Source organism: Nomascus leucogenys, chromosome 2 (genome assembly GCF_006542625.1).
Source record: "Nomascus leucogenys isolate Asia chromosome 2, Asia_NLE_v1, whole genome shotgun sequence".
NCBI lineage: Eukaryota > Metazoa > Chordata > Mammalia > Primates > Hylobatidae > Nomascus > Nomascus leucogenys.
Genome location: NC_044382.1, coordinates 115,478,804 through 115,506,400, shown reverse-complemented (window position 1 = coordinate 115,506,400; position 27,597 = coordinate 115,478,804). Strand labels below are relative to the sequence as shown.

The 27,597-nt window shown below is 39.0% G+C and overlaps 1 protein-coding gene across 2 annotated transcripts in view; it reads left to right on the top strand.

Annotated features, from left to right (window-relative positions):
* Positions 1 to 27,597, top strand: part of EFNA5 (ephrin A5) — a 290,643-nt gene that overhangs the window by 218,610 nt on the left and 44,436 nt on the right. For both annotated transcript variants that reach the window (XM_003259810.2, XM_030817464.1), the window contains exon 2: positions 21,137 to 21,429. In XM_003259810.2, coding sequence (XP_003259858.1) covers positions 21,137 to 21,429 — 293 coding nt within the window. The remainder of the gene's footprint in view (positions 1 to 21,136; positions 21,430 to 27,597) is intronic.

Here is a 27,597-nt window from a genome sequence, read left to right as displayed (position 1 = left end):
ACCACACGCAGCTGATTTTTTGTATTTTTAGTAGAGGTGGGTTTCATTATGTTGGCCAGGCTGGTCTTGAACTCCTGACCTCGTGATCCGCCTGCCTCAGCCTTCCAAAGTGCTGGGATTACAGGCGTGAGCCACTGCACCCAGCCCTGGGGATTATTTTTAACCTTCTGATGTTCCTCCCTCTGTGTAACCTTTCTCTTGTCCATCTACTTTTCCTTAAGCCCACAAATGACCTACTTCAGGCTCTTGTCATGTCTATGCAGTCATAAGAAGCTGAAGTGAAGCCTTTATGTGTATTATTTTGTAGCTTTCCTCAGTGCCAGTATCTAGCATACAATAAGGCCTCTACAAATAGTCGTTTAATGGATGAATAAGTGAATAGTTTACTGGCAGGTGCCAGGGAGTAAGGAATTCTCAGTTGAAGCTGGCAAGGTCTGTGTGTTTGTTTGCCTGGTCTAATGCAGTAGACTCCTTAATGATCTTACTACTCCGAGCTCTCTCTCCATCCAGTCTGTCTTCTGCTGGACTAACAGAATGATCACTTTAACATACAAGTCTAATCCTGTTCTGAACCTTCTTAAAAATTTTCCCTTGTTCTTGGCCGGGCGCAGTGGCTCATGCCTGTAATCCCAACACTTTGGGAGGCCGAGGTGGGTGGATCCTGAGGTCAGGAGTCAAAAATTAGCCGGGCGTGGTGGCAGGCACCTGTAATCCCAGCTACTCGGGAGGCTGAGGCAGAGAATCGCTTGAACCCTGGTGGCAGAAGTTGCAGTGAACTGAGATTGTGCCACTGCCCTCCAGCCTGGGTGACAGAACCAGACTCTGTCTCAGAGGGGAAAAAAAAAGAAAAAAAAATCCCTTGTTGTTAATTGCCTGTCAAACTCCTTTTTCAAAATAAGGTGCTAACCTCCTTTCGTGGTCTCATTTGCTCTCAACACTGTCCTTGCTTTCACATTTCTTTGGGTTTGTACATTTTGCCTTGCCTGAGCAGCCCCCCTCCCCTTCGTCCATCCTGCAAGTGCTGGCTCTTCTGTATGGTCTTTCTGAACTCTTTTGAAGTCTTTTGCTGTTTACTATTTTCTACAGCATTTGGTACACGTTTCTCTTACATTTATAGCACTTTATTGGAGTGATGTATTTGGATGACTGCCTTCCCCACTAGACTGTCAGTTTCTCCAGGGCAGGACTATGTCTTGGCTCATTTCTCTTTCTCCACCTTTAAGTACAAAGCCTGAGCCACAGGAGGCAATCAATATACTTGTCTTGAATGAATTAATTAATGAACAACGGAGACAGGACATAAATATGTGAAAAGTCAGTCAAATTAGAAAAGGATGGAAGGTCAATCGAGTATCATAGTGCTCAAATGCATAATTTTAAAGTTTAAGTTAAAACAGGCCTTCCTGTAGAGAAACATCATTTAGTCTAATGCAGTGTGAAGACATTGTTGAGCTGACCTCAGCAGAATTGTAAAGTCTCAGTGTTCCTCTGTTGTCACCCTGTACCCCTGTCATTCAATCTGATTCCCTTTTCCTGAGGCCCCTTTCTCATAAAAACTTACCCACTGTGTTCACCAGTCTCTCAGGGGTCTTAACTCTGCTGGGTGACAGGTATTAATGGGTCAGAGCGATGAAAATATGTTAATGCATTAGCTGGCAAGTAAGATTTTCCTCCCAAGCAAAGTAACATTTTACACATATTTAAGGATTGACATTCACTTTTGGGAAGGCAGTTTTGTTTAAAGATGGCCTTTGTGTCCCAGAATTACCTCACAGAAGCAACTGCCCACCTTTCCTGTGTGTATTTATATATCCTGCAGGCTTCCAGAAGGTGACTGAGATTTCTTTGTGAGTGCATAGACAGTCCCCTTGGGAAAGTCAGTGTCTTCTTCCCCATTTTCTGAAGTTTTTTTATTTTTTATTTTTTACTTCTAAAGTTTTTTGTCACCCAGGCTGGAGTGTAGTGGCGTGATCTTGGCTCACTGCAAGCTCCGCCTCCCGGGTTCAAGCAATTCTCCTGCCTCAGCCTCCCTGAGTAGCTGGGACTACAGGCACCTGCCACCATGCCTGGCTAAGTTTTTGTATTTTTAGTAGAGACAGGGTTTCACTGTGTTAGCCAGGATGGTCTCGATCTCCTGACCTCATGATCTGCCTGCCTCAGCCTCCCAAAGTGCTGGGATTACCAGTGTAAGCCACCGCGTCTTGCCTCTTTAAAGTTTTAGAAATCATGTTTCCTTACTTCATAAACAAAAATTGCACTCTACCTACTCAAGATATGTAATAATGACTGTTGAAATTTTTATTTTGCAGGATCTTTGAGATTCTCAGGATGCTTTTCAAATAATTAAAATTTATTTAGTGGTAAAAAAATACACTTTTTAGTTCTATAAATACTATAATTGAATATATTCCTCTTACCTTGTTTTAATACATACTGAGCACTTAATCATTTGTCAGGCACTGTACGAAGCCCTGTACTTTTAGTCATCATTTATTTGTTGCTTTAGTTTATACATTTAATCCTAACATGTCCTAGGAGTGAGGTGTTATGTTCTGATGTTACAGGTGAGGAACCTGAGATGTGGAGAGGTCATGGGATGTGCCAAGGTTACACAGTTAGTAGCAGCGGAGCCCAGATTCGAAGATAGGGAGACAATTGTGTATTCCTTTCTCTTTACCTCTTTCCTGAACTCTCTGCCACAACCAATAAGATAGTTGTTTATTCTCAGTTATCAGATGGATGTCTATAAAGTCTGAAAAATGAAGATAAAGTTGAAACATCTTTAATCAACTCTGATTTACTCGATAACCACCAGACATTAGCAAACTTTATGTACCATATGTGCTGAAAAAGCCAGGTGCCACAAGAAGGATTAGAGGTGAAATTGTCTTTCCAATTTGATTTCCACTTTTTATTAGTGACACCTCCCAAGTGGTTCAGAGGACGCCTATTAGTGTTCGTGGACATCTTGTGCTATTTGCCGCCATCCTCGGAGAGGTCTGGGTGGCTGAACTCCACACCTGCCAGGTGTCCCTCTGCCTCTGTCAAACACCCCTGCCTGAACAACTCTAGAATCCTCAATAAGCTGAGAAGCCTCCCTTTCCTACCTTTTCGTGACTCATGAGCATCCTGCGATTTCTCCATTGTCAAATCTCTGAGGCCAGTAATCACCTGGAGGATGAGAACAGATTCTCACTGGACTTTAACATTTTCCCTCTTCCTTTTTGGACATAGTGAAGTGAAAACTAGAAGGAATAGTTATAAACCCTTCAATAGAGCACATATGTGCTCTGTATAAAGTGCATTAAAATACTCTTTGGGGTTTAAAGTTATATCTCAAATGGCAATCTTTGAGGCCAGGTGTGGTGGCTCACACCTGTAATCCCAGCACTTTGGGAGGCCCAGCCAGGCAGATCACTTGCGGTCAGGAGTTCGAGACCAGCCTGGCCAACATGGCAAAACCCTGTATCTACTAAAAATACAAAAATTAGCCGAGTGTGATGGTGGGTGCCTGTAATCCAAGCTACTCGGGAGGCTGAGGCACAAAAATCACTTGAACTCAGGAGGTGGAGGTTGCAGTGAGCCGAAATCACACCACTGCACTGCAGCCTGGTTGACAGGGTGAGATTCTATCTCCAAAAAAATTTTTTTAAATGGCAATCTTTATACTCTTGTCCTATGATTATCAGCTTTTATGTCACTTAATATTTAAATAAGTTATTTTATCATTATTCCTGAAACTAAAATCAGATTTGTTTGCTCGACCCCATGAATGGTAAGCATTTAAACTAATTAATATGTATATATATTCCCAATGAAGCAGGAAATCAAGCATTCTTTGAGTCTGGGAGCATATGCATAGGAAACCATGTCTGAAAATTATTCTCCTAGGGCTGTGTCCTTTTGCCAGTTTTCATAGTAAAGAAAATTTTACTTCTAAGTTTGACTTATACAAATGGATTTGGAAAAGAAGGGCCATTCCTGTCCTACATGTAGCAGCTGTGCTTACTGGTTTTATAAACTGTAGTCTCAAATTGCGCTTCTATTTTAATTTCGGCATGCCTGAAGCACAAGATTCTTTTCAAATGTTCAGCCATGACTATTTAAAATTGAAAAGAGAAGTTCAACCATTAAGTATTCTCATCTTCTCTGAGATTTTCTTTCTGATGCAACGATGTGAAATACTTTTTCATGTTGCCCATAATTTCTACTTACACTGTCTTGCTTATGCAAACTTTTAAATAGGCTATAGATGCAAGAGCGTGTAAAAATCTGTACAAATTTTGTCTGCCTTTGCATTATTGTTAAGTCAGCGAGGATTCTAATGGAGTACAGGGGATGAGACAACAAGAATCCAATCAATAGATGCAAAAGGCAAATGAATTTGCATAAATTAGCACTCTAACAGGAAACGATAAATGCACGTTCTCTTTCATCTTTCAAGCAATACACACTATTGAAAGAGGTCTAAGAGATACCACCCTAACTTATTTTTAGCTTTTTTCATGGGTGCAGAGATGAAAAAATGCAAGTAAATTGAGCATCGCGGAAACTGTTCTGAACCACTGACATCGGATCAATGCATCAAATATAGTATGTAGCACTCAGCATGTTGTGTCCACATGGATGATGTTATCATCCATGTTCCTCGTAGATATGTGAATACTCACTAAAGAGCTCTAGAAGAAGAAGGATTGTTCCATTACCAGAGTTTGTCTTGGAGGAGCTAGTCTCTGATCTTGACATTCAGGCATTTCCAGGGTACTTTACATTTACACCATATCTTTTTAAAATTTATTTTATTATGTTTTACTTTAAGTTCTGGGATACATGTGCTGAACGTGCAGGTTTGTTACATAGGTATACATGTGCCATGGTAGTTTGCTGCACCAATCAACCCGACATCTAGGTTTTAAGCACTGCATGCATTAGGTATTTGTCCTAAAGCTCTCCCTCCCCTTTTCCGCCAACCCCCGACAGTCCCCAGTGTGTAGTGTTCCCCTCCCTGTGTCCATGTGTTCTCATTGTTCAACTGCCACTTATGAATAAGAACATGTGGCATTTACACCATATCTACTGAAGAAATGGCAAGAAGAATTTTTCAGATGTTGAATGTTTAAGCGCCTAGAAAAAGGGCAGTCACAGATCATCTGCCACTACAGCACTGTACAGTAGTTTCATTAACTGTCTCTAGTTCAACTCAAGAAATGCTTGGGGAATGATACTGTGTTCCCCCTTACTCTAATGTGCTGTTCTTGAGGGGGTATAGTGGGTCTGGCATGCATGTCAGAGGACAGCAAGTGCCTGGCACTGCAGCTTATAGTCATCATATAGTTAGCAACACCCAGGAATTTTCTCTTTTGCCTGTTCCTTCCAACTCTTTGTTTACTGCTCTCTATGGAAAAGGAGCTGGGTATATAAGGAACTGCCAAGTCATCTTCATTGCCTTTACTAAAAGGCAGAAACCTTAGCTATGGATTTGCCATCTTATTTGGGCAGCCTTCTGTCCAGCACAGCATCCTAATCATTTTTGTTGCTGGTCGATTTAATATAGGCCAATAAGCAATGCCCCTAATGGTTTCATAATGGTACTTTTCCAAAGAGCTCATCTACAGACAGGGAGAAACCTGTACCTCAGGGAAAATTTGGATATCTTCTTCCATGATATGAAGAGAATACTCTGGTTTGAGGTAGGTACTTTTTAAGACATATTTATAATTCACAAGGTGTTTTTTTTTTTTTTTTTTTTTTTTTTTTTTTAGTACCTGGGGAACTTTTGCTCCTTGGGAAGTTTTCTAGAAATTCTATTTTGGGGGAAAATGCCATCTGTATTGTTGGAAAAGAAAGAAGAATTAATTTGTCAGTGTTGTTTTGATCCCAATCCAGAAAACCAAAAAGAGAAAAAAAAAAAAGTCTTCTGAGTATGAGCGTTTCTTCTTTTTCTTTGCTTATTTTAAAAATAGAGCTTTCCTTAGCTAGCTTCCATTATGGTTAACTGTAATCAGTACTTCATGGTTATATTATATAGCTTTGTTTCATTAGGGCAATAAAATGATATTGAACAATAGCAATATAATGCAGGGAAACAGTTTGTAATTCAGCTGGAAATTGCTAATGCAATAGACAGTCGATAATACAATCAGCTCAACTTTCCTAGGAAAACATAAGCTACATTTTCTATACATTTCTCTCAAATCTTCTTATAGGGCAGGGTTGGGGGGATTGCTCTGAACTACACTGGAAAGCTGGATGCCCTTGAAAAGAGAATTTCTTTATGTACTGAATTTTGAATGACATCTATAGGTCCTGGGAAAGAACTACTATTTTAGAATGAAACTCTGCCCTGGAGATTTTCAAAAAAGAAACTAGATAGTGAAGAGTTCTAAAAGGAAACAGCTGGATAAGATGATGGCTCAAACTTTATTTTGCTAGTGTATCTCTCTATAGTCTTGATTCTGAAGTAGGGTTCTTGTGAAATTATTAAGACCAAGTATCAATGGGAAAAAAAAGGCCATCTCTTTGCAAGCTGATGTCATGCATGCTATGTATATTTACATAATTACTGTAGGTTAAGACTAGTGAACATCAGTAGTGTCTAAGATACAAAGCCAAGTTATTGATCTAGAATACGAAGGCAAATAACCTGGTGTTTTCAAGGAGCGGTGAGTTAGGATTTTGTTGCTCTCAACTCTACTAAGATGGTTGTAGCTGTTGTTGAGTTAAAACCTTTATCAAAAGTTTTATTTGGAGGAGTTTGTAGATTCAAAGAAAATCAGGAGCGTTATGTCTAATTTGGAGTTGTCCAGTAAGTTTTTTCATCATTAGAATCAACACAGTTTTCCCACATGTGATACAAATTTTTAAATGTCCTAATTGTCAAAGAAATGCAGTATTTCATGTTTCCATATACTTGCAAACATCTCTGACATCTTTAGAGATATTAATTATATCCAGAAGGCACACCCTTATTTAAAAAATAAATTTAATGTTCTACCAGAACGTGCTATGCATATGTAAGTATATTTCTTCAGCTTTTATGCCAGAAATTCATATTTAAGCTAAAACAAAAAAACAATAGGCACCTCCCACAGCTCCTAATTTTCATTTCCTCTAGTGAGTTAGAATAATTTGTAACTTCTTAGGATTCAGAACCCAAATTGAAGTATATGTAAGCTTCAGATCATGTCCCAGTCATATGGTGGAAAATGCAATTCTAGCACAGCTTCACTGCCTACACAAGGAAGGAAAAGGTGTTTCTGCAGATAGGACGCTATCCTTCCTTGCTCCAGCCCTGAATATTAGTGCATGCTTCAGGGCAGGTTTAACAGCACCAAGAGTAGGTATACTCTTTATATTAGCCTGGTAGATTGTGCTTCTAATCTGCCCCGGCCAGCACATGTCATGTTATTTTCCCTAATCGTGTTTATAGAACCATAGTAACCGGTACTTTTAGTGACCATGACTTAGGGTTTTTAAATAATGACTGGATTTAAAAACATCCTTGAGTGAGTTTTGGCTGTTGTGAATCTTTCTCAGATACAGAGTGTCCTGAGCCAGAAATCTGAGATATACCAAGGTGAAATCCCTGTTTGCCCTATGCCTTTACTTCTCAGAGAGAGGGTTGAAAGGAATGCTTTATATTTGTAGAACTGAAAAAAAAAAATCCAAGTTTTTTTTAACCATGCAAAATGGGGTATGATTTTGATAAATATTTGGCATGTACAAGGTAGATACCTAGATGTTGAATTAAAATATCAGCAAGTAAAATTATCCTATTCTGTAAATAAATCAATTGATGTGCTATATTAGAGTAACATTTACCCTCACATTGCATACAGATTCTGTGCTTAGTCCCAGGCTCATTTAATATCTCCCACAGGTTTTGTAAATCCTGTGTTGTTTTTTGACCCAGCTCATCAACACTGAGTTTTTGACCAAAAACAGCTCACATTCTCTCTTTCTGTCTGCCTTGAACAGTGTGAGCAGCAATAAAATGTTAATGTGTACATCATGAAACTTTGGGATCTGGGATTGCACTACTGAGTACTGAAGAAAGTAAGTTGTGACCCTGTCTTCTCAAAGCTGACAGTGCCGAGTTTTCATGGGTATGGAGTGCCCATTATCATCTGCTTATTTCATCCTCTTTGTGTCTTGACATTAACCTTCCCTCTGAAACCTTGCAGTCCACACAAGTGGCTCATTCACAGCTTCTAGCAGTACCAAAAATTCTGAAAGTTCAATAGGAAGATCATGTGCACTTGCTTTGAACTATAGTTCTTTTCCAAGGTAGACATTTTGAAAGTAGAGTTTATTACGATGAAAGGTGGAAAAACAACTATATTCTCTGTCATTGAGATAGAGAAGCATTTAAGTAGGTAGAAATATTGTAGTACTTGAGAATCCTCTAAAGTGGTTAGATATATTTCTGAGAAATAAATGGTGAATTGTTTATTTCTTTCTCCCCCTTATGTTTCCTTGGGATAGAGCAATTAGTTTCTTATTTTTTATGATTGCATTATTCTTGCATATATCTTTCTGTGGTCCAGGCTATAAAAATAAATAGAGGATCCAGCTGTATGAATGGATATCCTTTTAATGAGTGTGGGGAGGAAATAATAATACTAAGTAGTGCAGAACCATTTTTATGTGACGAACTGAAGTACCTTTGTTCCCCAGCTCCCCAGTCTAAACCACAGGCCACCAATAAATGTGTGCATGAAATGACAGTTTCATGTATTCCGGTGTTAACAAAGTACCTCATGGTTTATTTCGCCTCTAGAATGCACTTAATACATTTGTTGAAGGGTGGTGGCATATTCTGTTTTAATTTCCAGGGTCAAGGAAGGGTAAAATGGAATATGTGACTTTTCTGTAACACCTTTCATTGTATCTCTGGGCAAAAGCCTTGCTAAAACAGCGAGGTAACACAGTTGCCAGGTGATAATACAGTGGTTTTTGTAGTGCCATGAGTTAATTTCAGAGGTGAAACTATGCTTTCTTAGAAAAATAGTGTGCCTTCTCGCCTCACAGCAGCCATTTGCTCAGAGCAGCAAGTGGATATTGAGTCTCTCCCATGTGCAGGGTATCATGAGAAGTGCTGGTAGTGGCATAACTCTGCCATCTTCCTTCCCCCTTGCTCCCTTCCTTTCTGGCCATTTTTACTTAGCTGTTCTTTATTGATGTTTATATACATCTGAAGTCACTGAGAGCGATGTCATTCAAAACCGCCCTATCCCCCACTGTATCCCTAACTTAATGTTAAACTGCTCTTATTAGTCTGCTCAGACTTCCATAACAAACGACCATAGACCCTGTGGCTTAAACAACAGAGATTTATTTTCTCACAGTTTTGGAGGCTAGAAGTCCCAGACCAAGGTCCGGCAGGAGTTGATTTCTGGTGGGGGCTCTCTTGGGGCAGCAGTCTTCTCCCTGAGTCCTCACATGGCAGAAGGAGAGCAAGCTCTCTGCTGTCTGTTCATATAAGGACACTAATCCTGTTGGATTAGGGCCCCACCCTTGTGACCTCTTTTAACCTTAATTACTTCCAAAAAAGACCCTGTCTCCAAATGCAATCACATTGTGGGTTGGGGCTTAAACATGAATTGGGGTTGGGGAGACAAACATTCAGTCTGTAACACTGCTAAAATAATAAGAGAAAAAAATCCTAAAATAGAGAGCCATACCATGACATAAATGTTGTAGCAGTTACTAAACTATTAACCTGATGCTCTATGCTTCCTCCACCTCACAGTGGCTCATGCTAACGCATTCTGATGATGGTTGCAGGGAGGACCTCAAAAGTCCCAGGACAAAGCCAAGTGAAGAATATAAAATACCTGTTTGCCTTCCTACCTTCCAACAGTGGCCTGGAGCAGTTAGTACAGGGATAGAAGAAGAGATTTCTAATCCCCAGATATGCCAGGGATTCTGGCCTTGTAAAGCCCAAGACAATGTGTTGGTGCTAGTCTTTCTCTCCAAAGATTTGAGTCTATTTGGTAGCTTTGAGGTGACTCTGGTGGGATCCTGAGAAGGTTGGTTTCCTCTCCTGACCCCAGCTTGAAGAACAGAGACTGGATGTCAGGTAGGTGGAGAACAGTCTGTATTCCCCATGACTCCTGCTAACTGGAGCAAACCCCTGGACATATCTCAGCCTGGCTGAGGCCTGACCTGAGCAGGAGGGAGCCCCAAAACCAAAGGAGACTCTGGATTTCCAACTCATGGTTGCTGGGACACAACTGAGAGCAAAACAGTGGTTGGCAGGGGCTGAAAAGGAGTCTTGGATGTTTCTGCCAATGTGTTAGGCGGTTGCAGGATGTTTGTGAAGCAGCCTGATGAACCCTCTCAAATAGAGGCACCTAATGCTGCTCAGCTGTGTAATTGGGATGGAAATGGGCCAATGAGAGGCAGAAGTTTGTGCTTAACCTTTTGCAAGTCTTGTTTCAGGAGGCTGTATGGGGGTGGGGGGTAGAAGCATTACAAATAATAAGCTTCTCCGCCTGATTTGTAATGAATTAGTAATAAATGTCCTAGCGCTATACAAAAGTCTGACGATTACAGAGCAGCTTTGGCTAAGTGCACGGGACCACATCTTATTTTGATCAGCTGTAGCATAGCAAAGACGTGTAATTATCATAATCTAACAATTAGCCTGGCATCATTTTCCAGTGTTTAATTACCCCGATAAATGGTAATTGAATAGAGGACTTAATGACAAGAGAGAAACTTTCATTCTGCCTTAGGTGCTTAAGTTGTCTACTTGGCTAGGCATAATTTTCTAGCATTGCTTGAACAACAGTCCTGATTATCATTTTCCTTTTTTGCAGCCTGCCATTATTTTGTTTCCTGATCTTGATCTTTGTTTATAATATTTAGCTTCTCTGAAAATTTTATACTGGGACCTAGAACACAGGAAGAGATTATTGGATGCTTTACACAGTTCTTCTGTTTTTAAGCATCACTTCTAATAGCCTTCAGCTACATTCCTCTTCATCGAACATCTATGTAGTCGCTACTATGTGCAAACATGGTGCTAAGTGTTGGGGATACAGAGACAAGTAAACACCATCACGATTTTCAAGGAGGTCTATACGTAAAAAATAAATCTATATAAAAATAGTATAGTAATAATTACAGCAATTTGCATTCAGCAGAGTCCCAGTTTTCTTCTAAATCTATACATTGACTTCGGATGAATTCAGTACTTTTTATGACTACGACCACCACCTCGTTTCTAATGACTGCAGAGCTCTTTTCTTTGTATTAGCCTCATTCCCACTCCCAGATTTGTATCCAACTGCTCACAAGGTCCTAACCGGCCAAATAGAAGTAATTACCTTGCACATGCCAATTTCCATAGAAACAGCCACAATTTCTGCTTTATTGTCTACAGTTTTGTATGAAAACATTATTATTATTATCATGCCCCAGCATTACCAAATATATGCTTCCCCTTGTCTGATGAAGATCAAACATAAAGCCATAAAACACATGAATTTTCTTTCTTCCAATTTATTGTTTTTTGTTTGTTTAATAAATTAACAGACTAATTATCAGATATCTCAATTTTTTAAAAGTCTGGGCTAAATTTCAGATTTAGATTGTAATGATTCCAGTAAGTTACCATCAACCCATAATACAAATATTTAGTTCACTCTTTGCACACCAAGTACTTAAGAACTATTAAATCACTCTTTTCCAAAAATCTCTCCTTGAGTTGGTCAATAAGGAGATTTACTTATTAACCCTTTGGTTGTTATTATTTTTGAAACTGTGAATAGCCTGAAATTCTGCTGGGTGACTCTCTTCTCTTTTGTATCTAGAAGATACAAAAGGGCTACATGGAAGTAAGCAGTTTGACAGGTGGCTTATTTGTTTGATTGACTCCCACATCCCCTGAACAGAATCAGTTTGTTTAATCCTGTTATCCTTGGACAGTGGCTAGATAGCCTATCTGATGGTTTCCTGTGTCTCCTTTTGCTGGGTCTGTGTGTATGTGGCAGGTGCTCTGCTTCATGTGCTTGAAGTTGGGGGTGGGGGGTGTAAAACTCTACTAGCTTAAGACCTGAAGTACAGCTTTGATAGGAAGCTCCTGGCCAGCAGGAGTGGAGGAAGAGCCTGTTTTGCATTGTGGGAGTGACCTCTGTTAGGACTATACTGATTGCCAGACATTAACTGTTTCTTTAAAATCTCCTTTTGAAAGCCATCTGAAGTGATCTGTGATGTGTTAGGTCTTTAGAACTCTGCCTGCTTAATTCTTTGGCTGACTTGTCCTGTTGACGTTGACACACTCTTAGTCCATGCCCGAGGCCTCTTTGGGGGCTTAGAAGCAATTAGACTGTCACCCAAAGCTTCCAGCCCCTTCCTGAGGGAAAGTCTTGTTTAGGCTCTGCCAATTTAGTGCTTTCTTTCCTTTGAAGCTCCTCCCTCAAGCTAATAAAACAAACTCCACATGAGTTAAAACACTGGAGGAGAGAACATCATGTGGGCCTGGGCCTTGTATATGAAACAGGTACAATTCCTGGGAGATACCAGTTTTAAAAAGTCATTCAGACTGACATGACTTGTAGTAGAAAAGCAACAGGCAAAAGCTATGTGAATTTTATCCATCTAGCTGATATGAGTAATTAGTATTGTGGAATTTTTAAATGTTTTGCTTTTAAAGTGCACACACATACATATAAGAAAAAAAGTGACAGGGTAGTATAATAAACTGCTGATGAATTATAAATATTTGGCCAAGAAAATGATGTCTTCTTATCATCATCAACAGTTACTGAACTCAAGGTAAAACTCTTATGCTGCAGAATTTTTAATTATCAAAACATGCACGTGCAAGAACTCTGTTGGAACTTTCATTAATGGATAAACACAGCACCAACTCCAGGTTCGAAACATTTCGTCAGTATATATTGTAGCATACTGCATTTCTGCTGCAAAATAAGTAGGAAACATCTTTGAAATTTATCCTTGAATACTTTTTTAACTTGTAAACCTTCGCTTCTCTAGGAATATTCATTGTTTTTTAGCATGTTCTAAAGCCTGGAAGAGCTGGATTGGTCTGAAATTATGTGTTTTGGTCATCATATAAGATCTCATTCAGCCTTCACACCTGGTGTGGTAACAGTGAAACTGTCCATGAGTCCTATTCTCTCAGAGCTGAACATGGAGGTTGATTACCAATACATCTGAAAGATAGACATGTTTCAGTCCATGAGAGAGAAGAGAAATTTAAAATTAACAAAACACATATTTGTTCAGCCCTCAGTGATGCTAGTATTATTTATCTACCCTGAGTTTGATTTGCTGTTTGCATTCCATGCTTTAACCTCTGCAGAAAAGCAAAAAAAAAGAGCATCTTCAGATTTAGAATAGGAAAGCCATAAGGCTTGCATTCTGTGCTGAAAGGAATAACAGAAGGAGGCAAGAGCAGTATGTTATACAACAGAGACTGCTGTCCTGCCCATCTCCTCACAAAAACATATTTATAAACCAAACCCATATCTGTTGCAGGACCCATTAGCCCCTTTTGGGACAAATGAAAAATTATACTAGTTAAAAACAGACATCTTATTCTGAAATTAGCCTTTAAATCAGTAACAGTAGAATTTGAAGACAGTATTCCCAAGATATATTCACTCTAGAATTAGTTTAAAATTTTGGAGGAACCCTAAGCTGATAAATTTGCTTAATCTTTGATCATAAATCATATCCTTCTTTTACATTTCAATTTCAGAATGTAATACATTAGGTTGCCTTGTAATTAAAGAAGTGACATTGGATTTCTGTTCAAGTAGGAATATTAAAACAATCACCTCTTTGACAGATTAAAATACATTTAAAATGTAATAATCAACTATCCAGTTCATGAGAAATAACATTTTCATTATTGAATTCTTTAAAACATAATGTGAAGGGGGATGAAAGTATCTCACAGCTTCCTAACCTCTAATAACACTGTCTCCTTTCAGTAATGCTGTTTCTGTATTTATGGAGTGAAGAAACTTCACTCAGGAGCTTCTTGATAAAATACCTCCATACATATTTCCCTGGAAGCAGGCTCTCTGCTGTGCCAGCAACATATGCTAAAGGCCAATTTAGAACATTTTAAGTATGCACCATACCCTTCCTTTTCCAGCTACTAAAATGAAATGCATTTTGGTTTTAGCAAATGAGGATGGAATGAAAGGAGGAACACTGCAGGGCAAAGTGGCTGAAGATGAACTCAGAGAAGGAGGATTATGGTGCTGCTCCTCTGCAGCCTGAAGCCCAGGGCACTGCCTGAGTGTCCTTTCAATGTGGCCTCCCCAGCTGTCAGTATCCACAACACAAGAGTGTGGGGTCGAGGAGGACGTCAGGTCGGCACCATGAAAATCATAAGGAAGAAAAGCGATGTGGTATCTACTTACCTTAGTAAAGACAAACCAAGAGACAGGGTCAGAGTACATTGAGAACTTAACACTTGAGACTAGTAAAGGACCTAGACTATTCAAGTAGTAGATGTACCTTTTTCAGCCACCCAAGTTTGAAAATGAAGTACTTAGGAGGACAAAGCTCTTATGGCTTAGGCTACCTAATGTCATCAAACAATGCTTTGCTTCCTCACTCAGTAGAAAGTTGAGGGCACACTGGTGAGATCTAAATGAAAAGGTAGTTGTCAACTGTTACCTCACTTTATTTATTCTGAATTCTGAGACTCAAGTCATGACTTACTTCTTGCAGACAGGTTCAGAACAGGGAGAAATTTTTTTTTTTTTTTTTTTTGGAGACAGGGTCTTGCTCTGTTGCCCAGGCTGGAGTGCAGTGGCACAATCTTGGTTCACTACAACCTCTGCCTCTGAGGCTCAAGCGATCCTCCTGCCTCAGCCACCTGCGTAGGTGGGACTACAGGCACACACTACTATGCCTGGCTAATTTTTTTAAAAAAATGTTTTGTAGAGATGGAGTCTCACTATATTGCCCAGGCTGGTCTCAAACTCCTGGGCTCAAGTGATCCTCCCACTTCAGCTTTCCAAAGTTCTAGGATTACAGGCATCGGCCACCATGCTCAGCAAGGGAGAGATATTAACAGTGGCTTTAAATTGAAAATTGAAATTTATTCAGCATACAATGGAATGTCATCAGGTAAACACTGAGAAACAAACACACTTTCCAGAAGCACACTTTTTCAGCTCTAATCCCAGCTTCAGTTGTTACTTTTGCTGTCAGTAGCCCTGGACATATGCTTTTTATCCAATGCTCCAGGTGGCCTCTGGTTTATCAAGAACTACCATAACGTACATAATTCATTTTTGGTATTTGAGATGATTACAAAGGACTAGTTGCCATACTGAATTTTATTTTCCTAAATTAACTAAAATTATCCTCTCATAATATATGTGACATTGATTCTGAACCAATCTACTGCCAAATTTTGATAAGTGAGTACAATGTATTCTTGCCATAATAGAGTACATATAATATGAAGTTTATCCTTGAACAATGTGGGAGATTAAGGTCACTGGCTCTGCATGTAGTTGAAAATCCAGGTATAACTTTGGACTCCTGAAAACCTTAGCTACTAATAGCCTACGATTGCTTGGAAGCCTTGCCATTAACATAAACAGTCAATGCATATTTTGTGTGTTAAACACATTATATACTGTATTCTTATAATCAAGTAAGCTCAAGAAAAGAAAATGTTATTAATAAAATCATAAGGAAGAGAAAATATATTTACTCTTTTTAAGTGGAAGTTGGTCATCCTAAAGGTCTTCATCCTTGTCTTCACATTGAGTAGACTGAGGATGAGGAGTGATTGGTCTTGCTGTCTCAGGGGTGGCACAGGTAGAAGCAAGTCCACATGTAAGTGGATCCATGCAGTTCAAACCCGTGTTGCTCAAGGGTCAACTATTTATGTTGCACAGAACATTGACCTAAGTGGCCATGCAGCCTTCTGGGGAGCAGGGACCATCTTTTTATGCATATGAGATGTTTCTTGACTCTTGAGACTTTTACACTGTGAAAACAGGCAGGGCAGTAATTGTTTTACTCAAACACAATTGCTTTTCTAAGTATGGCAACTGAGCATGCTTTTACATTGTGAAGCACTGTGATAATTTAGTAGAGATTGTATTGTAATTATTGCTGGCTTGGTGTAGAGCCAGAAATTCTTATAGTTAAAATTATGTGGTGATCTCAGATAGAGGTATAGAACTGCTGATGCAGTGGACGGAATTAAGGATAAGACATACAGAGAAGACATTTACAAGAAAATTTCCAAGAAATTTAGAAATGTGTTAAAGCAATGGCTGTGTTACCCATGGCATTTGTAAATATTGGCATGCAGAATCAGTCTTCCTAGATGTCAGTTTCCTCTTTTAATATGAGCTAGAGCTCATGAAAGCTGCTTCCTGATGGAAAAAAGATCCCTTTATGTGAATGGCTGCTGAGCCTAACAACATGTTATTCTGTGAAAGGATGAGTCAGGAGCTAACCCTGCAATCTGAGACTTATTCTAAATGTTGACATACCCCTCAGCTTTCCAGTTTAGGAGTTTGGGACAAACCTCATGGAGGAGACAGTAGGGCTGGGACACCTTACTGCAATGCTCTGCTAGAAGATCAGTGTAAATATAAAGGTAACCCAAACTCTTAAGAGGGTCATTACTACAGCTGGTGAAGCTTTGGAACCGTTGTAGTTAGGAGGACAAGAATATGCTTCAGAACCATGTAAGACTTGAGTTCAGATCCTAACTCTGCTATTTATTAGCTATAAAAAGTTGGACAATGCCCTCTCTGAATGTCCTCTCCTCATTGGTAAAGTGAAACTAATTAAAACTACAAAATAGGGTTGTTTGGAGGATTTCATATGATAACGTGTGTAAAGCCCATAGCAGATCCTGGATGCAGCAAATGGTTGTTGCATCCGTGAATGAAGGAGAGAACTGAAACCTCATCAAGAATGAAAATGGGTCCCTCTGGAGGAATATAGTGCTGACCTAAGGACTTGGCTCTAGCAATTTAATCTCTCACAAAATGGAAAAGTGAAGAGCTTTGGTTCTGAGGTCAGAGTGGGTTTGAATTCTGCCTCCCCCTTTTCTTTACTAGTTGTGTAATATTGGGCACATTGCTTGACTTCTTTCTTAATCTCAATTTCCTCAACTTTAAATGGGTGTAGTAATAATAGTGGCTATTCTGTGGCATTGTAATAGAGATTAAGTTGAGATAATGAATGTAACATAATAAGCACTCTAATATTAGCCATACTTATGTGTTCCTTCACAGTATGGCCAGAGAAGAATGGTTCCATTCTACTTTATACCAAGAGAACATGATTTGATATATTAAGACAAAAACCGCAATTACTTTTGCACCAACCTAATAGCATTAGCATATCTGATCCTAAACTTTTCTTTGGATTATACTTGAGTACGTTATATAGCTGCCTTTTATGAATTCCAATTTGTCATTGTTTTTATATTTATATTGTCCATGCTTTGAAATTTACATTACTGAACTATACGAATTTAAGATCTGAAACAAAAGTGTAAATTGATTCTATAGTGAATCATCATCTTTTCTTCATCGTGTGGCTAAAAGGGTAGAAATAGTAATTGTGGCCGGGCACAGTGGCTCACGCCTGTAATCCCAGCACTTCAGGAGGCTTAGCTGGGCAGATCACGAGGTCAGGAGATTGAGACCATCCTGGTCAACATGGTGAAACCCTGTCTCTACTAAAAATACAAAAGTCAACTGGGTGTGGTAGCACATGCCTGTATCCCTGCTACTTGGGAGGCTGAGGCAGGGGAATTGCTTGAATTAAGGAGGTGGAGGTTGCAGTGAGCTGAGATCACACCACTGCACTCCAGCCTGGTGACAGAGTGAGACTCCATCTCAAAAAAAAAAAAAAAAAAAAGAAAGAACTAGTAATTGCTGGGGCAATCGCATGTTTAAAATAGGTACCACAGTAATTCACTTAACACTCCATGCAAAATAAAATGTCATCAGAAGGGATAGCTGGTCAACACAAAGTAGAATGGGTCTTCAACCTCACAGTTTGCTTTAGTAAAAATCTAGCGACATTAACAGGGATAAAAGTTAGGAAAGGAGAGCAAACTTTTAGGCATCAAGAAACTGACATTTTTTTTTCAGTTGTGGAATAAAGGAATTATAGAATAAAGGAGTAACAGAATGGGTCCAGACAATGGCAGTTTTAATTTGAGCAGTGCCAAATGCTAGTAGAAGCTAAAATGAGTGACACTTAGGGAAAGAAAAAACTTCCCCCTTGAATCTCTTTAAAATCTATAATAATAATATAATAATATAAAGTGTATCTGGGCATTGCCTTCTGCTGCAGTTCTTGTCTGGCTCTTATCCAAAACTGTCAGGTTACTCTGAGTGCTGATGCTTCATATCCCAGCACCCTTTTATCTGAACCTTGCAGTGTCTTTTCTCTGTACTTTGGCAGTGATGTTACCTTGATGTTCAAAAATCTTTTAAAAGCAACACAGGCTTTCCTTCCATCTTGACAAATCGTTGTCTGCTAGTAATGAAGAAAAAGTAAACCCGTGATCATTGCAAATATAAATACTTCCAAGTGTTTTCGGTTTTTAAAAAAATGGTTATGTATTTTGGGATCCTCTAGCTGAAAAGTGAATATTCTGAGAATTTTTCCTTATTTCTCTTGTGTAAATCAGCATGCTGCTTTTCAAGAGCAAGGGTCAAGCGGAGTTTCTATGGATCATTTGACATTTAAGGACAGAATTTAACATTTCTATCTGATTTTCCTTTTGGATTTTTAAAAGGGAAAATATACATATTATTTTTATCTCTGTTCTTACTGCTATTATTTTAAAATTAATATTTTATTTACTTATTTTAATATGCTTTGGTATATCCTGATTATGGTAACAGTGGTTTACATCTACACAGTTTTTTCCGTACATTTCCTTATCTAAGGCTTGAAGCAGCCACCAGAGGCCAGCAAGGCAGGTTCTCATGATTAGCCCAACTTACATATGAGGAAACTGAGGCTCAGAATGATTTATGACTCTCCCACTCAACCAACAGCAGATCCAGTTCTTAAATCTAGGTCTACTTAGTCAAAATGTATGATGTCTCTACTTTTTCATAATGTTGTCTCTCAGAAGAGTATCTTGGCTTGTCAATGAATATTTAGCATCCAGAGTGAAGGTGGTATATTTCTTTCTTTTTTCTTTTGTGAGACCGAGTCTCACTCTGTCACCCAGGCTGGAGTGCAGTGGCGTGATCTCAGCTCACTGCAACCTCCGCCTTCCAGGTTCATGCGATTCTTGTGCGTCAGCCTTCTGAGTAGCTGGGATTACAGGCATGTGCCACCACGCCTCACGCCTAGTTAATATTTTTTGTATTTTTAGTAGAGACGAGGTTTCGCCATGTTGACCAGGCTGGTCTTAAACTCCTGGACTCAAGTGATCTGCCTGCCCTGGGCTCCCAAAGCGCTGGGATTACAGGTGTGAGCCACTATACCTGGCTAGAAGGTGGTATATTTCTACTGGGGTGGACATTGGTCACAAGCTGTCAGAGGTCATTATTATGTTTATGTTCGGGTGCTGCATTTTATGGGGAATATGCTGGGAAACTGGAGACTATGAGAAGGGTCAAGAATCTAGAATGATGAGGAGCCTGGGAACTATACTAGAAAGAACCAAGGGAATCAAGATTTTCAAATGTCTGCAGAAAGGAAGATACAGAGAGATATAGCTGACATCTTCAAATGTTTTATGGACTCCCTTGCAGAAGAGGAATTTGATTTGTTTTTTTTAATTTCAGGCAGCAGAAGTAGGATCACTGGGTAGAAATTACACAGAAGCAGATATGCTGAATATAAGAAGAAACTTTCCAACATTTAGAGATGTCCAAAAATGGAATAGACTGTCTCACTGCCACTGGGAAGTGTTCACACTCAGACTGTCCAGCTTGGAGATTATATGACTTTATGAGCATTGTATTTCAGCAGCAACACAATTTTATGATGAAATTTCTAAGGGCTCAGAGAATAATTTCCTCACCAGCTAAAAACAAAGGAGTTTTGTACGCTTTTCCACCATGATTTTAGACTGAGAAAGTTGTATGCATAACAGTTCCTGTTTCACACATCGTTGTGTCTTGGGAAATACTGTACAACTGATAGGGAAAGACACATTAGTTAAAACAGATAAGCAAAACTTTTGTGAGATGAGAATTGAAGCAGACAGTGTGGTGTTTGTGGTGGGGGGTGTGTGTATTCACGTGTGTACATTTTTAACTAGGATGAATTAGCCATGGTTTTGGCTATTTTCATTTGGCTTGTTACTTTCATTACTCACCAGCCCAGCTCTAGAACATGACCTATAGAATTAAAAGAAATGAGGGGAAGAGTCATTTGATTTAGATGGGTTGTTTTCTCAGTATGGAAAAGACGCTGCATTGAAAGCGAGATGCACTAAAATAAGTTTCTGACGTAGCAGATCTAAGAAAAGCACTGAACTGGAATCCGAAGTCTCCATACTAGGTTTGGCTCAATCACTCACTGCTTCATCTTTATGTCTTTTTATTTTTCTCTAAAATGGAAGTGTTTTAGGAATTGTCTTTCTAACTGTAAAATGTTATGATTCTAATTCTTCCAATTTTATGGCTCTAATTCTCATTTGCATGGAAAGTGGAAAATGGCCTCAACTATAACAAAAAACAATTCGGTCATTTATTTGTTCTTTAATTTCCTCATTCATTTATTCAAAAATATTTATTAAGTGAAACACTATTATAAAAATATAAAAACTTTGTTTTAATATATGATTTTTAAGAATGAAAGGAACCATGGAAAACAGCACACTAGTACCTCCATAGACTTCCACAGTTTGAAAGAGTGATATTTAATATAATATTTAAAATGAAAGCAAAGCACTTAGTTTGTAGGAAATTTTGAAACAAATATAATGGAATCCCACTGTAAAATGGCTTTTTGTGGCTTAGATTGGGAACTGCAACATTTCAAACCATGCCCCAAATCATAATGGCATTCAGGAAGAACTACTATACTAGATGCTTTAGCTCCAAAATTATTGAATGGCTTAACCACTGATTCCAAGCAGAAAGCCCTTTCTCTATGAATTATCACATTTTGTTTCTTTTTCTAACAGATTCCAGAGGGGTGACTACCATATTGATGTCTGTATCAATGACTACCTGGATGTTTTCTGCCCTCACTATGAGGACTCCGTCCCAGAAGACAAGACTGAGCGCTATGTCCTCTACATGGTGAACTTTGATGGCTACAGTGCCTGCGACCACACTTCCAAAGGGTTCAAGAGATGGGAATGTAACCGGCCTCACTCTCCAAATGGACCGCTGAAGTTCTCTGAAAAATTCCAGCTCTTCACTCCCTTTTCTCTAGGATTTGAATTCAGGCCAGGCCGAGAATATTTCTACATCTGTGAGTATATAGAGATTTATCATGTTGGGCAGCTGCAAGAGCCCAGACTAATTTTTTACCCATGTTTCAGAGAATTGCAGAGAGCCGGACTCTGCATTACAGATGTCTCCTTGTAAATGCATACATCAGGATCCCTAGATACATTAGCTGGGAATTGAGAGCACAAATTAGATTAAAGACAGAGCGCCTCTCCCCCTATGAAATTACGTGTCAGCCTCTTCACTGAACCACTGCTGACTTGTATTTCTTTTAAATGAAAATCGCCAGGACTTCTCCAAAGCTCAGGAAAAGAAAAAAAGACTCCTGAAAAAAAAAATTAAAGGAAATAATTAAATTTACATAGCTTGGAGTCATTGGATTTCTTATTCAGGTGTCAGCAATATCCTTTCAATCATCCACATTTTCAGTGGAGGAAGCCAAAACTCCTGGAAATGTCAGCATGTTGACGATAAATACTCCCTTTGCAGCAAGGAGAAAAGATAATTATTAAGAGCAGCTCTGTCTTTAAACAGGAAAGACTTGTGAAGAAGTGTCTAGAAGGGGTTCCAAGGCAACTGGTATGAGCAAGTTTCCCACCTGTGAGCATTGAGTGACTCTGTCCTGGGAGAGCTCTAAAACTTTCTCAGTAGACTTCTGTATTAATCAGAATGCCTGGCCTTGTTTCTTCTCCATTATATGCCCATCCCTTCTTCATACCTCCTACTATCATATGTTATAGGTAAATGCTTCTCAAACTTCACTGTGCATAGTGTTGTCTGGGGATCTTGTAATGCATTCTGACTCAGGAGGTCTAAGGTAGGGCCTGAAATTCTGGATGTATGAAGCTCCCGGATGCTGCTGCTGCTACTGAACTGTGGACCACACTTTGAGTAGCAAGATTATAGGTGATAGCTACTTTAAGCAGCTTCTTGTGTATCTGGACTTTAACTAGTATTTAGATTTAAACTATCTGGACTTTCCCATGTATTCTCACTGTCAACTGAAGAGGTTAAAAGTTTACTTGTTAAAAAATATATTTATTGGACAGCTTAATCTGAGCTGAGAAATGTTGGGGGATGCGAGATGAAAAGATATTCCCTGTTCTTAGGGAGTGACCTTTCACTGGGGAGCAGACATGTAAATAGGCAATTAAAGTATAAATCGACAATTACTGATGATGAAGATAAATTCAGGGAGTAGTGAGAACATGGAGAAAGTTGTGCCTCACCTGCTTGGAAGAATCAGGAAATGCAATCTCACACAGTGGGTAGAGATCCAAGTTATACCACTCAGTATGCTTAGCATCGACTTTCACCCCAGCTTGCCAGACAAACAAGAATATTCTTTTTTCTGACTCATTTCTTCAGTCCAAATGTCCCTACCCACTCGCAACTCACACGGTTTAAGTCTACAGGGATTTCTAGCTCCTCTCCTTCTCCAGAAAACAGAATTTTATAATAAGTCAGATTTCACCATCACAATGATAACTTCACTTATATTGGAATTGAATTTAAAAAGGAAATTGAACAGTACCAGTTTTATTATTTCAGTACATATTTCTGTCATTAGTCATGAGAAAACATGCAAAAGCCTTGATACTATCTCACATTTGATCCATAAAACAAGAAAAGGAATATTGAGTCCCACAGATGCAGGAAGCCCTGGCATACAGTGAATTCACACTTCTCAGGCAGCATGTTCTTGACTTTTATTGCTTTTTTACTTTGTGAAAGAATCTCATTCAGCACATGAGAAAAAGGAAAGAGGAGGACTTCACTTGTGGGACAGCAACTCATTAATTGTCTCACTGTAGAATATTATACCAATGTAAGAGAAAATTCTTGCTAGTTTTGAAATTTTCTTACTGGCTTCTCAGATTAAAAAAACAACAGCAAAAGCAAAAAGCAAAAATGAATAGAGAGCACCAAGATGAGGAACATACCCACTAACTAACTAGTTGATTGCCTGATTATTAGAAATTATAGAATTCATTCAGCTTCATAAGCAAGATGTTATTATTCAAATATACCCATAGCGCTTCTGACTGGTTTTTCCTCATTTGTGGTTAAATTCAATATTTCACTAAAAATCATTATGTGACTTCTATAACATTCATTTAACGGAGTCATTTAACTGTCAAGGGCTTCCGTCAAAGTAATTGTTCCAAAATGCTTCAAAATATGAAGAGCTTTTTGCTGTTCAGCTGAGTTTAACTTGAATTACTTTTTTTAATGAAAGGTAAAATAGCACAAAATTAGCAGCAAAAAGATGTTCATTAACAAGAAGCACAGTGGCCTGGTGTTCAGTTAAATTGAATTTCAACCATGTTTTCGACCCGCAAAGGCATCCTTCCCTGTCTTTTTAGTAATGAAAGGGTTTCTTCTCTTCCACCGCTACAGTCAGGAGCAGCAGAGCTAACATGGTTGTCTTACAGACGTTTAATGTACTGTGGTCATAATTAAACTAAAGGATTCTTAGGGGAGAGTTGGCCCTCAGTTGAATTTTCCTCTTCCCTAATGTGTGTGGAATGAACAAGATGATTGGGAAATAGCTATTTTCACACTTACTACGTTACAAGAAGCTCTTTTGCTGATCTCAGGAACAAGCTTCACTGCCCACCAGTCAATTTTACAGAATGTTCTTGCTAGGACAGGAGTACATCTTAGCTCCTCATAGCCTTAAAATCTCTTCTTACTTTTCCTAGAAAAAAGAAAGCTGGCTGGGCACAGTGGCTCACACCTGTAATCCTAGCACTTTGGGAGGCCGAGGTGGGTGGATCACGAGGTCAGGAATTCAAGACCAGCCTGGCCAAGAGAGTGAAACCCCATCTCTACTAAAAAAAAAAAAAATACAAAAATTAGCTGGGCATGGTGGCAGGAGCCTGTAATCCCAGCTACTTGGGAGGCTGGGGCAGGAGAATCACCTGAACCAGGGTGGCAGAGGTTGCAGTGAGCCGAGATTGAGCCACTGCACTCCAGCCTGGGTGACAAGAGTGAGACTCCGTCTCAAAAAAAAAAAAAAAAAGAAAGCTATAGCTTTTTGGCCATCCTGCTTTATGGTGCTAGGAGTAGGCTTAAGTATAGTGGAGACCGTGGAGTGCCAAAATTCAGATACAAACACAGATTTGGAGGAAGGGAAGACAAGGATTTCGTAACAAGCTATTCACCTCATTACTTAGAGAGGACACGAGTCAGAAGATTCTTATCGACATTTGCCTTATCCTCAATCAGATTTCTTTCTTTCTTAATGTCTTCGAGTTTTATAAAATTAAGAAAATGTGGTAGTTGAAAATATCCTAAATGAAGTTTCCAATTTGCTTTAAAAATAAAACATCCTTTGCAGTTCTAGTCCTTTTATTTTAACTTCCAAGAATAACTCTATGCTATATTCTCCTTTCCTTGGGAACAGACAGTATATTAAGTTGTTATAATTGCTGATTATTGCTGAGGTAGACTGGGGCCATCTCTGAATCTGACAAATACTGTTTTTAATCTACAGGAGTTATTTTGGTAAGAGATTGGCATACTAAAGTAATTACAGAAAGTTGGTGGTATTTATATCAATGATAGATTTGCAGAACTACCAGTCAATTGATAAGGCAATAGTTGTTTATATAGACTTCCTAAAGGAAACAGTAATTTTAAAAAATTCAAAAATACTCATTTTAGCTGGATATGGTAGCACATGCCTGTAGTCCCAGCTGTTTGGGAGGCTGAGGTAGGAGGACTGTTTGAGCTAAAAAATCGAGACCAGCCTGGACAACATAGCAAAACCCTGTCTTTTTTTTTTTTTAATACTCCTTTTAGAAACTTAAAAAATACTCACTTTAGAAATGATATTCTTAAATATTAACCTAATGAGAATACATTTGAAAGAAGTTTTGCTGTTATTTTTACATCAGAAGGGGTAAAGGGAAATCCTTTAAATAAGTTATCTTTGTAATTCCATAAAACACCGATTTGAATATATGCTTTTATAAAGTAAGGAAAACTGAGTCCCAGGTCCTTTTCTTGACCTAACTAGCTGTATGATCTTGAGAGAATCATTTCATCCCTCTGGAGTTTGAACTCTACATCTATAAAATAATGTAATTATAATCGACTTCAGAAATTCTTGGAGCTTTAATATCCTAATTTTATTATATTTTATCTGAGGGTCTGCAGCATTAGGGTAAAAGATAACATCTGTACAGTGGTCCAGGTCAATACCTTGCTTAGTAGATGTTCAATAAATCCTAGTTAAAGGTCCATTTTTAGGGAAAATGCAGAATGGAGAGGCGTATTAGCGTTATTGAACTAGTTCTCTCCCAGCTGCTCTGTCCAAGTCACCATTATCCGTGGTCTCTACCAGTGCAGCAGGCTCCTGTTTTCCCCACTCATGGCACTGCTCAGTTAGTCAGAGCCCTCCAGTGACTTCTTGTCTCACCCAGACAAAAGTCCACAGTCTCTAACCTGGCCAGCAAGGTCCTCCATGGCTGAACTCCTTTCCCTGATTCCCTCGGCCTCTGACTTCTGCTACCACCCTCTGCCTGATTCTGTCTGCTCAGCCTCCACCCCTCCTCCCTCTCCTATCCAGTACACCCCTACATCGGGGCCTGAGGACTTTATTGTCCCTCTACCTGGAATTCCCACTGCCCCAGGCATTCACGTCCGTTGCCCTCACTTTCTTCAGGTCTGTGTTCAAACAATGTCTTTATCCGAGGGGCGACTCTGACCTCTCTATATAAAAATAACACCTTGTTCTCTGCATTCTCTATACTTTTACTCTGCTTTATTTTTCCTCAGGTACTTATCATCCCTGACATTATATATTTATGGTAGGTTGTTCACAGCGGTTCCTGCTTTCTGCCCTGTATTATATTGCTTGGCACATACAGATGTTTAATAAGTAAGGATAACTAGAATTTATATAGCATGTACTGTGTTCCAGTCACCATCTCAAAAAAGCACTACGAAGAACTATTCTTTTTCCCTATTTACAGGTGAAGAAACTGAGGCCCAGAAAAGTTAGGTAACTTGAAAAAGTTCACACAGATGAGAACTAGCTGATCTGGGAGGAAGTTAAGTGAGTAAGCAACTAAAACAAGTGAAGAGGGCCGGGCGCAGTGGCTCATGCCTGTAATCTCAGCACTTTGGGAGGCCGAGGCGAGTGGATCACCTGAGGCTGGGAGTTCAAGACCAGCCTGACCAACATGGAGAAACCCCATCTCTACTAAAAATACAAAATTAGCCGGTTGTGGTGGCTCATGCCTGTAATCCCAGCTACTCAGGAAGCTGAGGCGGGAGAATTGCTTGAACCTGGGAGGTGGAGGTTGCAGTGAGCTGGGATCACTCCATTGCACTCCAGCCTGGGCAACAAGAGCGAAATTCCGTCTAAAAAAAAAAAAAGAAAGAAGTGAAGAGATAAAGTCCTGGGGTCTATTATTCTTGAAAAAATACACTTTATATTTTTAAAAAACAGATTAGAAACAAATAGCACTCACTCTGACATCTACTGTTTAAAGAATTCTACTTTATGAACACTTCCTAGGAATCCCAAATCGGATGGTAGAAAGATAAATTTTAAATATATTTCTGCATTTTCTCCTCTCTAAAGGATACTTTTCCATCTCCAGAAGATATTTCATCTGTGTCTGCCCAAAGCATTGACCTTTTTAACTCAGATAACTTCAGAAACCAGGAAAGTTGCATTTTGTAAGAAATTCTTAAATGTCCTGAATATTCACCATCCAGACTGAATTATGATTGCACACTTGATTCAGGAATTAGTCTGTTTTAACGAGAGATCTATAATAAAGAAAACAATTGTCATTTTCTGAAAATGATACTAAAAGACAGATAAATTTTCCAGCATTTGTTATATCTGAGTTATTATTGGGACATTCTGTGTTACTATGAGCATCATTTTTAAATCTATAGTATGTAGATGCTTAAATGTATGTGGTTAACTGCTAATTCTCAGCTGTATGTATTTAGATTAAAAGTTTACAGTCTCATCTTAAGCCATGAGGCAATTTTAATATGCACCGTACAATTTTTAAAACAAAGTAACCTAAGTTCCTAAGACCTATCTTATTCAAATGATCAAGATCAGCTTCAGAAATCATTTGATTGTACAATACAGTTATTGGCTAACCTTTTAAAAGTATAAGAATATTCAGTAAAACTAGTAAAACAGATCTAATTTGAA